The following is a 17900-nucleotide window of genomic DNA, read 5'->3' as shown; positions in this document are numbered from 1 at the left end:
TATGAGGAACTTTTTCCTCATATTTGCTAGTTTGTTTGGTGTTAGGTTGTTGTTGTTTTTATTTCTTTCAAAGCATATTTGTCCTAAAAGCAACTACAAAGGGCAGGAAAACAGTTCCATTAAACAGGACCTTTGGTATTGTCACAGAAAACATACATTATATTGCTGAGATGATATTTGGAAGAGGATAAGCTTTACACGTCTTCACTTCACTTCACATTTATAACGTCGAGTACTTGAATTAACTTATCTTTGTTTGTATACGAGTGACTTTTCTTGTTCTGCAATTTGAAAGCACCATAGACACATCTATACAACTGCAAATACAAGAAGAGTATAAATTCAGGTTAATCATGACCTCTGACAATCTACAGCATGTCCTACGAAAAAACAAAAACAAAAACCCACACACACAAAAGAACACATTGTTTTATAATGTGAAGGATACTAAGAATCCCAAGGGGAAAAGAGCTGGGATACCACACCCACAGTTTCACAAGCATGTATCTATCAACCCGCTCTGGGTATTACAGTTTCGAAATTTTGGCCGTTAGCAATCATCCCGTCACTGACCAGGCACACTCACCTAAAAACATTGAACTGCACATTACTTGAATACTCTCTAAAAAAAATCGAGTGAAAATTTTCACTCTAAAAAGAGTGAATACAAAAAAGAGTGAATTTCGAGTGAAATTGGAGTGAATTTTGAGTGAAAATGCTCATTTTCACTCATTTTGGAGTGACGTCAAGGATCACTCGAAGATTTTGGAGTGATCCCTGACGTCACTCCAAAATGAGTGAAAATGAACATTTTCACTCAAAATTCACTCCAACTTCACTCGAAATTCACTCTTTTTTGTATTCACTCTTTTTAGAGTGAAAATTTTCACTCGATTTTTTTTAGAGAGTATGAGACCATACTGACGCCAATAATTTTCACATAACAATAGATACATAATGTACTCTTAAATGAATCCCAAAAGGACCGGGACAATCTTCCCCCTAGCATTCCCACTGATCAGTTAGTAGTCTTCCCCTTTAAGTGGCATTTATATTGTGGCTTTCACACATCAGTCAGGTCGGGTTTTGAAAGGCGTCGGAGAAGAGATTTCTTTCACCCCCTCCCCTTTCTCTGTCTCTTCTTCTTCTTCTTCTTCTTCTTAACATTCCATCTGGAACCAAACTAAGACACAATAGGAAGAAAGGAGGGTGCACCATATTGCTCTATTAGTCCTTGTAGAGTGAGCCTCTTCCCCCCCCCCCTCTCTTTTAAGCTGACATTGTGTGGTCATTCAATTTTTGATCGAGGGTCTTAAGGAAATCCATTCAAAACGCCCTTAGGTGGGCCGAGCACCTAGAAGACACCGCTTTTAATCGTTCTTTTTGTCACTCACAAGTGCTTTCCCAAAATACCACTTTGAAATAGTTCGTCTACCAGAAAATGCTTACACCCCGCCTAAAAGAGATAGTTCCCTCACTCTGTACGTAAACTCTCTTGTGCAAATGTTAATGTCCATTTAGATCTACACCTGAGGCTCTGCGGATAACTAAATGACTAGTGGAAACGGGTCTTCTCTCAAGCGATGGCGCAACTCCGTGCTCCTAGTCCTTTTCATGTTCGCCATCAGGTTCATCGAGATCGGCGTTATCAAGAGCTTCGGCGTGCTCGTGGACGACCTGGTGATTCAACTGGACTCCAACTACGCGACCATTGGAATCATAATCGCGACTTATCACGGTGTGGTTTACTTTTTAGGTGAGTTTCATCATTCCCATTCAGGAACTCGTGGCGTTAAAATACCAGAGCATTTTTAAGAAGTTTATTTGAAGTTGACGAAAGTATAGAGCACAGGTACTTGAGTTCTGTATAGTGTTGTACCAAGTTTATACAACGCCGTGATCTAGTATATGCGTGTAAGACTTATAGTGTGTATATCGACGAAGAATGTATTTAACGGAGGTTACTAATATAGAACATTATGGATAACGTTTTGAATATTTCTCCAGAATTCTACTGAGATTGTCAATGATGTCACATTCCATTAAAATCGCTGTGATATTTTCATACAAATACAACATAGGGTGGTTTAATCTAGAGCTCGCTGAAATCAAACCAACAGTGTCGGGAAATATTCGTGAAATATGAAAAGGAACGATTGAATTATGCAATTGTTAAGTTGAACATTTTCAGCTCCTATATCCACATGTCTCAGATGCTCTCCCATATAGTATAGGTTTTCCCGGTCAATTTCATACTTTTGTCATTCAAGTTCCTATTCCGAGCATTCGATTTCACGCATTCCACGCTCGCAGCACTGAATCAGCAATCAAATTCAAAATCCGGTCATTCGAATTCACTATCCGAGCATTCAAATTCACGATCGGAGCATTCAAATTTAAGAGAGGAGCACGCATTCCATCAATGAGCATTCAAATTCATGTCAAGCTGGCGACGGAATGTCGTCGGTCATTCAAATTCGTGAACAGGCAACCATGTTCCATATAACTGCATTCAATTTAGAAGAAGTCCTGAATTTAGTTAATTTGGGGCCGTGCATGCATGTGTTTCTCATTTGGCTTTGAATATATTGGGATCTATGATGATTATCTATTTTGCAGTAGAGGTCCACCTGTTAACTGACAATTTTGAACTCGCGCTAAGCAAATAGGAATATACAGGCACATGTCCCTCGGATTGGACATAAAATGGAGGTCCCACGTGTAAGAGACTCACAACTCATGCACAATAAAAGATCCCACTTCATTTTTTATTCATCGCAAAGAGCAGAACATCTAACTGGACCCCATATGGAAGACCAGCTTATGCTGCTATGAATATGGGTTATCCAGCCATCCTCTTTGATAGAAAATGAAACAAACGAACAAAAATTAGGCACTGTATAGGCCTGCGGACGAGCATAATACGGAGGGTTGGTTGACACTCGAGGAAAAAACCCCCCACAATTTTGACTATATTGAAACTGATACATGAACATTTTGTACGTGCTGTATGTTGTGTATTGCTGTCTTACTGATTTACTTTTGCGGGACTATGTGAGATCATTGTGTGTCAGTTTGTCTTAAATTGATGAATTGTCATTATGTGGTTGGTGTTGGGGCGTTGTCAGCATGCAGTATCATCAAGGAATATGATTACTACTCGTTGTGTTGTTTTTATGCACTGCTAATTGGACATTGCAATGTGAAATTTATTGAGATGAAACACAAAGAATACATGAACAGAGAACAATGTAGAACATGTAAAAAATCCTAAATACACTATATTTATGCAAGCATTCATTGGTTGTGTTGGCCCTTTTCCTTTCTTAAAAGTCTACTCCATTTTCCTCGTTAAATTGATTGCACGAAGTAGGAACTTGATCGCCTAAAAATGAATTTGAACGCTCCAAATAAGCTCATTGGGACTATCACGTGACTATTGCATGACTTTGAATGCACGAGTAGGAAAGTGGGTGCTCACATTTTGAAATTGAATGCCCAATCGTGAATTTGATTTCACGAAAACGAAATAGAATGCTCATTAATGAAATTGATCGCTAGGATTCTGAATTTGAATGCCAGAATATTTTCGCGTGCGTGCGCTGCGTGAATTTGATTGCACATTAATGAATTTGAGTGACATATAAGTATGAAATTGACCGGGAAAACCTATACAATGTTGTCATTCACAGTACCCACGGTAACATAGCAATCAGGTGAGGTGATGACATCGCTTACGTCGCTCAAATTTTTTTGAACATGGTGTTTTGTGGACGAAGATCGATCATTCACATTCAAATTGATGTTTTAGAGGTGGTGAAATTTAGTAATGATGAATTTGAAAAAGGGGATGGGTAATGGTGATAGCTGATAAACCGTTGACAAATCATACCCCTGTAGGTGTTACATGTACTGTATATTACAATTGTATGGCCAAATAAATGAATAAACTAATATGATAATAATAATAATAATAACAATAATAATGATAATAATAATGGAATTGATAATAATAATATAGGTTTTCCGGTCAATTTCATACTTTGGTCATTCAAATTCATATATCGTGCATTCAAATTCACACAGCGCACGCACGCGGAAATATTCGGGCATTCAAATTCAGAATCCGAGCGATCAATATCATTTATGGGCGTTCTATTTCGTTTCTGTGAAATCAAATTCACGATTGGGCGTTCAATTTCTAAATGCGAGCATTGCATTTCTTACTCGTGCATTCAAATTCACGCGATAGTCATGTAATAGTCCCGATGAGCTTGTTTGGAGCGTTCAATTTCATTTTCAGGCGATCAAGTTCCAACTTCGTGCGATCAATTTAACGAGGAAAATGTAGTAGACTTTTTTTTTAAAGAAAGGAGAAATGGCATACACAACCATTGAATGCTTGCATGATAGTGTAGTTATTATTGTTTAAAGGTTCTACATTGTTCTCTGTTCATGAATTCTTTGCTTTTCATCTAAAAAATCTAAATTGTAAGGTCCAATCAGCAGTGCATCCAAACAACACAACGACGATCTAATCATATTTCTTGATGATACTGCATGCATGTTGACAATGCCCAAACACTAACCACATGATAGTAATGCATCAATTTAAAGACAAACTGACACACAATGACCTCACACAGTCCCGCAAAAGTAAACCAATAGGATAGCAATAAACAACAAAGTAGACGTATACAATGTTCATGTTATCAGTTTCAATGTAGGCCTAGTCGAAATTGCTTTTTTCTGGAGGTGTCAACCAACCTTCCGTATCATGCTCGTCTGTAGGCATATACATATATGTAGTGCCTAATGCTTGTTTGTTTGTTTGTTTGTTTTTTGTTTGATTTTCCATCTAAAAAGAGGGTTGCAATAGCTGGTCTTTCATGGGGTCCAGATGGATATTAGGTGGGACCACTTTACCGGGTTAAACACTCTGCTCTTTGCAATGAATAAATGAAGTTGGATCTTTTGCGTGCGTGAGTTGTGACTCTGTCACACATGGGACCTCCATTTTACGTCCAATCAGAGGGACATGTGCCTGCATATTCCTTTTCGTGAAACCCGAGTTCATATTTGTCAATGAACAGGTGGACCTTTACTGCAAAATGAATAATATTCATCATAAATCTCGATATGTTCAAAGCTAAATAAAAAGACACACATACACGACCCTGAACTAACTAAATTCCGGCCTTCTTTTAAATTGAATGCAGCTATTTGGAATGGTTGCCTATTCACGAATTTGAATGACCAACGAGATTCCGTCGCCAGCTTGACATGAATTTGAATGCTCATTGCTGAAATGCGTGCTCCGATAGTGAATTTGAATGCTCCGACAGTGAATTTGAATGCTCCGATAGTGAATTTGAATGCTACGAAAGTGAATTTGATTGCTCCGACAGTGAATTCGAATGCTTCGATAGTGAATTCGAATGACCGGATTTTGAATTTGATTGCTGATTCAGTGCTGCGAGCGCCGAATGCGTGAAATTGAATGCTCGGAATAGGAACTTGAATGACAAAAGCATGAAATTGACCGGGAAAACCTACAGTAATAGTAATAATAATAATGATAATAGTAATAATGATAAGAAGAAGAAGAAGAAGAAGAAGAAGAAGAAGAAGAAGAAGAAAATTTTATTCTATACATGAAAGCAATTATGAGAGCTGTAACTCGATGGCAGCTTGTCCGTCGCTTCGTTTGATTTTTATATCATAATCTGTGACTTTAAAGATCCCTTTCTTTAAAAATGCCGGGAATTTCATATATCATTGTTAGTCCACTTTCACTGAACCTAATTCTTGTTCACTTTTCTCTTTATCAAAGCCGTCATGAAAACAGAATGAAATCTTCCCTTCGAAGTGACCCACAAAGTTAAATCTTTTCCAGAGAGAGATATTCTTTTTTTTTTGTCGTGAGAACTTTTCTATTTGTCATTACTTCTATTGTTTTTACTCGTTTACACCTCTGTTTTAATTTCTTTCCTCTCCTAACCTAGCCCCAATAATCCTCCCTGCAATGAAGCATATTTCGAGGAAGGCTGTGACTGTGATATGTGTATTGGGCGCTACTAGTCTGTGTCTAGCCTCACTGTCCACCAACGTAGCCCAACTGGCGATAGCCCTTGTGACCGCAGGTAAAATTGCTAGATTCTGTATAGTAAAGTGTGACTATGCACAATGATGATGGTAACGATGTTGTTTGTTCGTTTGTTTTTTATTTTCCATCTGGGAAGGTGGCTGGATAGCCTACAGTATATTCAGCTTCCCTTTAAAGCTGGCCTCCGTCTCTGGTGTTGTGAGTACTTAAATGCCCTGTTTACCTTTGGGAGCAGTGATTTAAAACATGTTCAAGATATCACTTTTGATGCATATGTATAGATCAGTCGTATCACAAAACACACTACCACATGACATTTTTGTAAAAAAAACCTAAAATATGGGGAGATACTACTATCTTTCTCATTAAACCATATCTGTAGACGGTTTAGTCTGGGAACATTTTTATTATAACTGTTGTTCACATTTTGTGTATTTAACAATACTTAATATCGATTATACTGGGTCAAATTTTTTTACATTGGTTGTTTCTATCCCTAACTCACATTTTAGAACTATTTTGAAGCACTAATACTGGGTTTTTGTTTCATCTGAAATGGCAAATTATGCCTTTTTAACTGGGGAGTGGACATCTTCACCGGGTCATGCAACTCGCTCTTTGAGATGAATGAAGCGGGATTTTTTTTTGCTTGTATGTATGATGGCTTGTCACTGTGTTACACTCGGGATCTCCATTTTATGTTCCATCCGAGGGGTTTTTTTTCTGCTTCTCCAAGTGGGGACGACGTGATCATGCACAACATTTACTCGGGTTCGAACCCGCACCTGATCTAGAGCCATGCGATTGAAAGGTCGATGCGCTACCGACTAAACCACCTCGCCACAATTTCCAAAGCACAGAAACCGTTTAGATGCATTCTACTGCTGTGAATAGTCCCTGAAGTGCTTGAATTCCAATTACCACATAGTATTACTTACAGTCCAAACAACATGTTTACGCTAAATTTCCCCCACACTGCCCGAAATTGGAAGTCTGTCAGAGGCTGTGAAAAATTGGTAAGAGATTTGATTACAAAATTACAATATGTTATATTGCTTGGCTTATGTCATCGATCTCTTTTCGTTTTCTGTCCTTCGAAAGTCTCCAGAAACATTAATTCATCAAACAGAATAATTGATGTACTCAGTATACAATGGTAAACTGGAAAAGACAAACCTTTTGTCCATATCATTCCCTTGTTTCTGTCTATTTCGCAGGTGTCGCAAATGCAGTGATATTCATGGCATGCGTGATGCTGTTTAACCAGCGAGTGTCTGAGGCGTTCGCGTTCCTATTCGGGCTCTCGGAAACCGGGAACTCTGTCGGGATGATGATCTTGCCTCTCCTGACCGAATTCTTCCGCGAGGTGTACGGTTGGAGGGGAGCGATTCTTCTCCTCGGCGGCATCTCCATGCAGATCGCTGGCCTGCTGGAAATTGCTACCATGGTTACGAGGGACAGCTTGGTTTCCGATGACCCGCAAGCAGACTCGGTAGACAGCGAGTCCGGCAGCGGGGCGGACAAGGCAGTGGAGGGGAACAACTCGGGCGGTTCCGTAAGCGGCGATGAACATCAACAGAAGCAGGCATCTACATCTCTAGACCATGGTCCTTGCGAGAGTTGTTACAAATACGGACATCGTCTCTGGACCTTTTTGGACCTGTCTGTCGTCATAGATGAACCCTTTTTGATTCCGTACATTCTGTACTCCATCTTATCGGGGATCGTTAACGTTGCATGGCTCATTTTCCTTATTCCTCATGGACAGGCGAGGGGATTTCCCCTTTCCAAGGCGGTCTACCTGGCGTCATTCGGGGGCATCGGGAACATGCTTGGGCGCATCTTGCAGGGACCAATCGTCGACATGGGATGGCTGTCGTCCGTCGATCTCATTGTGATCTGCGTCTGCGTGAACAGCATCGTGTTCTTCCTCGACCCGCTCCTTCAGGCTTTCTGGCTCCTCGGAGGAGCTGCCTTCCTGGGCGGTCTGACCATCGGTGCCAGAATAACACTTGACTTTATCGTCTTGAAACAGTTTGCGCCTCCAAGCAGATTTTACGCAGCCTACGGCCTTACCTGCCTGTGTTATGGTATCGGAGAAAGTCTTGGAGGCATTTTAGCAGGTATGGCATCGATGAATACCAATTCATAGTAATTGTGCCTGTGTGTGTGTGTGTGTGTGTGTGTGTGTGTGCGTGTGTGTGTGTGTGTGTGTGTTTACGTTACTTAAGTCCGCTTTTACTTCCACTGATCGCTTCAAAGATCATCAGGATCATTATGGATCGTAATCTTGGGAGTTCCCGTGTGCGATTTCGCTGTTTTCCTCTCAATGCCGGTGTGGATACGATCCCAACTAGGTGTCAACAAGGGCAATGTATGGCGTCTGCACGGACAAGTCCGGTATCTACACGTTCTATGACATTCTCTCTTCAAAATGTCACTATAGTGTGTCCGTTACAAGACAATTACTCTGAAATGTTCGTCCGTATTGGCAAAAGACATGGAATTTCAGTCCCGGATGGATCCGATGCTATTAATGCGGAGATCCCGATGTCTTCACGGAGTGTTTCGAAATGAATACGAAGACTACACGGAGAACACGGTGCCTTCAAGGAAGAGTAAGGACTGATTTTCATCTGTGAAGTCCGGGATGAAAACAAAAATAAGCAAGGTGCTTTTTTTTTCTCACAAGGATCATGCCGGATGAATTCATGGTGTCTACACGGTATAAATGGCGAAAAGAGCACGGGTGATCCCGGAACGACGATCCGTGATGATACGCGATGCGATCCGTGAAAGTGGGAAAGGGGCTTTATCGACCAAATCCAAACACGGCTAAACGCGGCCACGGCAGTCACATTTCAGGCCAACGTGAACGAGACGGAATGGACGTGAGACAATGTGGTGGGACGGGATAGGCAAACGTGTTAGGACGTGATTGCCATGGATGCCGTGTCAGATTTTTAAACTGTCAAAATATTGCAACTTCAGTCCCGGTGCTAATGAGAACACTTGCAGGCTGTAATAACACGGGATGAACGCAATAAAACGCGACGGCACGCGATATGCCTTTAAAGGGGAAGGCTAGTAACTGATTAGAGGGAATCAGTGGAAATGCTGGGAGATGATTGTTCCAATCCTTATGGGATTCATTCAAGAGTACATTATATATCTATTGTTGTGTTAAAATTATTTGCTTCAGAATGGTCTCATATTCAAGTAATGTGCAGTTTGATGTTTTCAGGTTAGCATGCCTGGTCAGTGACAGGGCATTAAGCTGCACATTACTTGAATATGAGACCGTTCTGAAGCAAATAATTTTCACACAACAATAGATATATAATGTACTCTAAAATGAATCCCACAAGAATAGGAACAATCATCCCCCATCATTCGCACCGATTCCCACTGATCAGTTACTAGCCTTCCCCTTTAAAGGGAACGCAAACCCCAAAATCAATGTGGATTGAGTGAAAGCAGTAACATTAGTAGAACACATCAATGAAAGTTTGAAGAAAATCGGACAAACGATGCAAAAGTTATGAATTTTTAAAGTTTTGGTGTTGGAACCGTTGGATGAAGAGACTACTAGAGGTTATGACATATGAGTGGACGACAATACAAAGAAAATATAAAGGAACTTCAACAAAAAATCACTTTTCATGAAAATTACAAATTCCATTAACTTGATACTGACATAATATGTTAAGGGTAGCAATTATTCCCCCTGTTTTCTGAAAGCGGTTAGTCAAGTGCTCTTTCATGATGCCAGAAAAGTGAACTTTTGTTGGATTTCCTTTATGTTTTCTTTGTATTGTTGTCCACTAATACGTCATAACCTCTACTAGTCTCCTTGCCCAGCGGTTCCAACACCATAACTTTAAAGATTCATAACTTTTGCATCGATTGTCCGATTTTCCTCAAACTTTCACTGATGTGTGCTACCAATGTTGCTGCTTTCACTCAATCCACATTGCTCTTTGGGTTTGCGTTCCCTTTAAAAGATTAGTGGCGGTCCGAAGTGGGACGCGACGGGAAATACTGTGCAGATTGCTATAATCATTATGACCGGAGCGAGGGCTGGAACTAACAAGACTAGAATACGAAGAAGGGAAAAACAGGAGGACGGCGGACTACGTTTCAAACGGGCTGTCGCGGCCGCCGGGAACATGGTGTAAGCGTAGCATAATGGTGATGACTTGTTCACTGTTTTTGCTATCATCACACCTACAATATGTATGCCTACACGGCGCTACAACAATTCTTGTGTTGATGATTTTCAACACACTTAGTTAATAACGGAATAGATGGCATGTTTATGACTACCTTTGCAATGGAAACTTAATCCCCAAATAGGCTCGTATTGTACGAAATGCGTACGTCAAATCCATGAAGTGAATATTTCGTCTGTTTATCCAGTAATCCAGAACAGAAAGGAATGATTATGCAGTAGAAAATTATTTTTATAAATCAATCAACGAATCATAAAACACGCTGTTTGGGGGAGTGTTAACTGAACTACATCGAATCAACCGTATCCTGACTCAGTGAATATAGATCCTTTATAATAATTATGAAATATTAACATATTTTGATATCAGTAATATTGAACGCTACAGCCGTGTGGATGAACATGTTCTTGGATCGCGTAATAATACATCCTGACCTGTGGAAGTGCGTAGTGCGCAATGATCCGACGAGGAAACACAGGCCAAACACAGTCCAGCATCGAAGAAATCACTCGGCATGAACATTTTCTTTACAACTATTAATTGTTTTATCTGCATGCTTGCATGCTATTGCAGATAAGATGACACAATTTGAAAGCAATAGATCGAAGAATTGGGCACATTTGTCTCCCTCTGTACAAATGAAATTTGTAAGATCGCAATTGAATGCTGATCTACATTTTAATTTCATTTTATTTCTTGTTTCAGTGTGGTAGAAATCAACAGATCTCTTTAGAAAACATACACATCGACTCATCAATATCATCACGGCTACTTTGCACTTGAGAGATAAAGAAATCATCGTGAAAGACTATGGGGATATGATAACAGGGGAAAAATTCAAACTGCCTAACAGGAGGATCCATAGTAAGCCAAGCTTCGTATTTGAAGTCTCATGACATACACAAAGAAATATGTACTGTATACAACTTTGATAAACTAAAGACTTCATTGACCACAGCAAAACAACAAACTATTTCACAAAATAAAATGTTAACAGACATGTGCACATGTGATGCTAAGAAAAAAGAAAGGCATAGCGAAAATGGAAGATAATGGAAGATGAATGGAAGAAAGTGGAAGATTTGTTATTCTGAATCAAATGTGTTTTGTGTTTGCCACCATACACATGTCTGAAATGCCGCATAGATAGTGATAATACGATAATGATGATAATACTAATGCTAATACTAGTACTAATACTAATACTAATACTTATACTAATACTAATACTAATACTAATACTAATACTAATACTAATACTAATACTAATACTAATACTAATACTAATACTGATACTAATACTAATACCATTACTAATACTAATACTAATACTAATACTAATACTAATAACACTAATAATGATAATGAGAAAGCACCGGAAAGAAAGAGAAAGAAGACTTCTCGTTCAGTGTACAATTGATACGATAAATTTGGCGAAAATGGCGAAAAATAATTACCATTGCAAAGACATATCTTCCTTAGAAAATGACTGGTGATTATGCAATAAGACACGCGTCAATTGTCTTCCTATCTACGAGGCAGATCCAGTTTGGCACATGCTTCAAATATTTTTGAGGGGCGGCATCGAACATGGGTTCAAAAGAAGTAAGACAGTTCCACTCTCTTGAACCTCCTTGGTTAGATTAATATTGGAGGCGTTTCTAGTGGGATAATTAAAGGATGAATTTGTTTATCAAGTCTAAAAATATTCAAAACATTGCAAAGATCAAGAGGTTAAACACTCGGTATAGAAGCGAAACATGAAGGTAGCTGTCTGTCAAAAGTTCATGTCGTCGACTTTCAAAGTTCGTGTTTTTGAAAAACTGGATCCGTCTGAGCTCTATAATCAGTTCCAGCACAGATACGCATAGCTTTCTTTTGCGGCAAGAATATTGGATTTGTACTACTGTATGAAGTTAGCCAGACAATGTTGCAATAAGTTAAGTATCGCAAAACGAGTTAATTATGCAATCTAAAAAGAGTTTTCACTGGAAGTTAATATCCCTATTTATTAAAACAGCAATGTTGCCTGGCCTGCAATGAGAGTAGATATTAATATGTTTGACATGAACAGACCAATTCAAATATTCATTTATAACAAAGCCCAAAAATGCAATACATGATTTTGTTCGATTTCAATATCATCTTTGAATAATGAAAATCATAAATCATTTTCTGGATCACGACTTGTTCTTCAACAATCTTCAAAATGTATCAAACTTGTTTTCGATAAGTTAAGAGATAGCACATCGCTCCAGAACCATATCAATTTTGATAGTTCAATATTCAACGGTATAAGAGTGTTGTAATCAATATGAGAAAAGAACAATATTCGCATCATCGGCAAAGAGAATACAATAATTATATTGTAATGAATCTGACACATGAACCAAAATAATCGTTTACATATAGTAGGAATAAAAGCGGACCAGAAATGGAACCCTGTGGGACACTCCCTGTTAACGGAAGCAAAATAGGTGACTGAGAGTCGTGAACAGTATATTGATATCTATTTGACAAGTAACTGATAAACCAGACGCCCCTTCCAACCATACTTATAGTGCTGCAATTTTGATAGTAAGATACATGTACTATGATTTATAGAGTATCGAGCGCCTTGATGAGATCCGTAAACATGTCGGGAAAGGAACCAGCGGGAATCGAACCTAGCATCTACTGCTCTCCGGGCTGCGACACTTCCAGGCTCTTCCTGGTTGCCGGCAGTGACACGATGAACTTGGAACAAATACCCCATTTCCGAAATTCCGACAGTTTGTATCCCTCAGTACGAATGAAATTTGTAACACCGCAACTGCTTATCTACATAAAAAAACAAAACATGTTGGAATGGGAACCAACGGGAATCAAACCTATCATCTACCATGTCTACTGTTTTCCGGGCAGCGATACTACCACCAGGCTATCCCTGGTTGCCCGCAGTGACACGATGAATTTGAAAGTATCAAAGCCCCGAAATTCCGACATTGTTACGTTGCTATAAGTATGGAAGCTAACACTCCAAGATGACATATTCTTTTTTTTTTCTACCATAACAGGATGGATCGCCAACGTTGCTGGTTTCAAGGTGGCGTTCATGGCCCTCGGTGGAATGGAGGTCCTTGCCTGCCTCCTCATGATCTGCACTCGACTTTGTGTAAGGAAACAGCGTTGACTCGCTCTTCGACATCACCGTATGCTTGACGGGATCCGTTGAGAACTTACACAACCGCGTGATAATATACCATTCGTGGTTTTAACAGTAAAGTCAGCTGAATTTATGAGCATGACAACACCTATTGAAACCTTGCCATATAACCTGGTGCACCAGCTCACAATAGCAAGGCAGCTAGTTTTATACCATTCAATTCCACACTTGTTAATGACCCGCCACAAAGTCTCGCCGGAGGCATTACGTTTTCGGGTTGTCCTTTTGTCCTGTAACTCAAGAACCATAGTTGAGATATCCAAATTAAACTTGGTATATTTCAATTCAATTCAATTCAATTCAATCATAGTTTATTTCCAATCATCGAAAATCAAAAACATAGTACAAAGTATACATGTCATGACATAATATTGTTCAAACGTTTGCAAAAGATTCATGTAATATACGAGACAAATTATAGAACAACATTTATGTACAATAATTAGGAAAACACTGTATAAATACTTCGTGGGAGGGCGGAAAATAAATTTGATTATGGAAAATAGTGATCCACTAAAAAGCAAGGCTTGTCGGACGTGGATCGCTAGTTAAATGATGAGTAAATGATATACTATTCTATAACAATATACATGTAGTTATTTTGAGATACACCGGTCGGGGAAAAAAATATAGAATACCAATGCTAGTGCCCGGACACTGTTCACTGAACCACGTGTACCGGGAAAATATGACAAGGACAACACGTTCGTAGTATCGTACACACATTCAATTACCCACACGTATATACACTGTAAGACGCGAGACAGTACCGAGAGGAGAGAAGACGGTAACAATACAAGTCTACCAAGAACAAACGACAGGAAAGGAAGAGGAGAGAAGAAAGAAGGGAGGTCTGCACACAGAATACGCCAAGTGCTCGGGACAGGTGAAAGCTCAAGCATGAATTAAAACAATTTAAATTATCTAAGATTATAAGTAGAAAGTAAATATTTTCTGAGTTTGTATTTAAATGTGACAAATTTGGGGGAATCTTTTAAACTATTATCTAATTTACTCCAAAGTCTGGGTCCGGTATAAAGAAATGTATTTTGGGCATGTGCGGTTCTCATTAATGGAAGATGGAATTCGTCGGATCGTCGCGTGGGATAGTTATGAACATGACTGTTTCGATGAAATGAATCGTGGAATATTTTAGGTAAAAAGTTACTGTTGTAATCAAACATGAACTGGCCAAGTTGAAACACATACAAATCATTTACTTTTAATATCTTATGGTCAGAAAACAAAGCATCTGTATGTTCTCGGGTATGTAAATTAAAAACAATTCTAAGCGCTTTCTTTTGCAATAAAAGAAGTTTATCAAGTAACATATGATATGTATTACCCCAAGCAAGAATCCCGTTGTTTAAATAAGGTAGTATCAAACTAGAATAAAGAGTCAATAATACAGATGAAGGAAGATAATATTTCAATCTATTCATTACGCCAATGTTACGTGAAATAGTTTTACATCAATATGACTCCTCCATGAAAACTTGTTATCAACGCAAACACCAAGAAATTTAAAGGAAGAAACTTCTTCTAAGGGAGTAGTATCAAATGTTATATTGCCTGGGAGGCTATCTAAAGAATTACTAACAGCATAACTTTTGTTTTTTGAATATTTAATGACAATTTATTTGCTTATATCCATTGTATAACCTTTTTCAATTCTTCATTGACTGTTCTTATTAAAATATTTGGGTCAGGGTGGGAAAAAAAAAGTTAGAGTCATCCGCGAATAATATGAATGATAGTTTCTCCGAGGATCTATGAAAATCATTAATATGAATAATGAATAACAATGGGCCTAATAAACTCCCTTGTGGAACACCACATGCAATTGTTTTACTTTGAGAGTCAAAGCCATTGACATGTACAAATTGGGATCTTTCTGATAGGTAACTCGTGAACCACTCCAAGGCCTTTCCACGTATTCCATAATGAGACAGTTTAGCGAGAAGTATTCCGTGGTTAATCGTGTCAAAGGCCTTGGAGAAGTCCAAGAAGATACCTATTGTGTGTGAAAGTGTGTCGAGTGCGTGTGTGACTTTGTCGATGAGGGCAAGTATAGTGCGTGTGTTGTGCTGTGATTTTCCCTGAATCCAAATTGAAAGTTTGAAAATATGTCGCAGGTTTTAAGAAAACGTACTGTCCTGATATAAACTATACTTTCAAGAATCTTAGAGATAGAAGATAATAAAGATATGGGTCTATAGTTATTGACATCATCCTTCTCCCCTTTCTTGTAAATAGGAATTACTTTCGTAATTTTCATGCTATTTGGCACATGGCCAGTTGTAAGCGATGAGTTGATAATGTGTACTAAGGGATCCACTATTTGAGGAATTATGTTTTTTATCAAATATTTGTCTATTCCGTCGTGGCCAGGACTTTTTCCTTCTTTCAGATTAGCAACAATCTTTATTATTTCTTCTTTATATGTTTGGTCAAAAAATATAGTTTTGGAGTTAGGTGTATCTAAAAAATCATTGAAAGATTTACTAGAAAGAGGAATATTTTGAGAAAGATTTTTTCCAATTGAAGAGAAGAAGTCATTGAAAATTTCAGCCATGCTAGCGGGAGTGTTGCTGGAGGCATTGCCCCACCGAACTTCAGAAATATTAGATAAATTGTTAGGTGTATTCATAGCATTCTTTAATGTTTTCCATGTGTTTTTAATATCATTTTTATATTTGCTTATCTGATTAACATAAAAAAAAATTTTCTGCGTACGTAATAATTTGGTGAGTGTGTTTTTATATGAAACATATTTTTTCTTATTTTTTTTCAGTGGGATTGCATCTATATTTATAAAACCAATTATTTTTCCTATTTATAGATCGTAATATAGACTGGGTTATCCACGGGAGTCTTGGAATTTGCTTATATCTATTTTTTATATTACGCAGGGGAATATGGTTATCGATTTCGGAGGTAAGAGTAGATATGAAATAGTCACAAGACAAGATGACATCGGTAGTGTTGTATACAGAAGGCCAGTCGATTTCTTTTAAACTGTTTTGGAGACTTGTAAGATTATCTGCAGTAATCTTACGTCGCTTATAATAATTATTTTGTTTAATCAGTTTAATTGGAACCTGAGCAAATATAGGAAAATGGTCAGTGATGTCTGAGAGGACGATACCAGACTTAGGAAGTGAAAAAACATTACAAAAAATGTTGTCTATGAGGGTAGCCGATTGGCTGGCGACACGGGTAGGCTTGGAAATTAATGGTAAAAACGAAGCAGACATTAATGTTTCTATGTTAGGTATCGGCGGATGACCCTGTGCCTATCAACTGTTGGGTGCACATCCTCAAGGTCAATTGCAGGTCATTGCTCAAGGTCAAGTATTGAAATGTTCCTATACTTCTCCCGTATCTCTGCAATGCCTGTATGTATTTGAATGAAACTAAGCCTAAAGATGCAAAAAGAAAAACAACTATGAAAGTTTTCAGACCTTATAATTAAACAGTCGAATGTCCTTTATATTCTGAAATCTTACTTAAAGTCTTTATATACTGAATGTTCAAATATTTATTGTTATTCATTGATCCCTGGATGTATGTTACATGATTATGTAATTTGTTTGGAAGATTAATGAAATGAAATGAACTAAATACCATGCTATGGGAATGATTGAATAATGTAAATATTACTTGAGCTGGGTACTTGTGTACGTACATAGGTTACATTACTGCACAATGATTATTTAGGAAAAGTTTTCGGCTATGAAATGATGTCAAACGGGTCAAGTGGAAATGCTGAAATTTCACCCGTTTTCAGCATGAAAATGGCTTAAAGTAATGTTATGAAAATCGGTGTATAGTAATCTATTAGCTAATGATTACAATGGATTTGCCGGTCATGTTATACAGTGGTATCACATTGTTTATTTTATGGCATTGTACTGCAAACGTATTATGAACGTATTGGGAGAATAATGCGATCCCAATGGCACACTGGTCGTCATATAGCTGCATTTTTAGATTTTTTTTTTTTTTTTTGGGGGGGGGGGGGGGAGGGGAAATTTCCATACGACACTCAATTTTATACATAGAGCATTTTTCTTCCACATAAAATAGCTGATTGCTCTACCCTATCATACTGTATGAGATTATATACAATTTGTAGTTCCACAATGTGTGTCTTGCTGTTTAGAGCTTGTATAAGTTATTATAGCTTATTTCAGCGGACTATTGAATTCTGTTGATGATAATATCACCGAAGACAATTACAGAGTATATTATTCTTTTGGGGGTTTGAGCTTGTAGGTGCAATGCAGAAAAATGAAAAGAAGATCAATGAAATGAAGAAAAAAAGAATCAAACTTATGTCAGTCAAACAAATGCT

General features: G+C 38.2%; 1 protein-coding gene across 1 annotated transcript; it reads left to right on the top strand.

Moving 5' to 3' along the window:
* Positions 1-1551: 1551 nt before the first annotated feature.
* Positions 1552-13510, top strand: LOC139741839 (monocarboxylate transporter 13-like). Its single transcript, XM_071652417.1, has 4 exons — positions 1552-1756; positions 6006-6143; positions 7324-8229; positions 13395-13510. Exons 1-4 carry the CDS (start codon positions 1552-1554, stop codon positions 13508-13510), a joined length of 1365 nt encoding a protein of 454 aa, XP_071508518.1.
* Positions 13511-17900: the final 4390 nt, after the last annotated feature.

The sequence above is a fragment of the Diadema antillarum genome, unplaced genomic scaffold (genome assembly GCF_040938485.1).
Source record: "Diadema antillarum isolate AM-2024a unplaced genomic scaffold, OU_Dant_1.0 seq00000956_RagTag, whole genome shotgun sequence".
NCBI classification, from domain to species: Eukaryota; Metazoa; Echinodermata; class Echinoidea; order Diadematoida; family Diadematidae; genus Diadema; species Diadema antillarum.
Note: the sequence above shows the minus strand (reverse complement) of the source record. Positions and strands in the feature narration are given on the sequence as shown.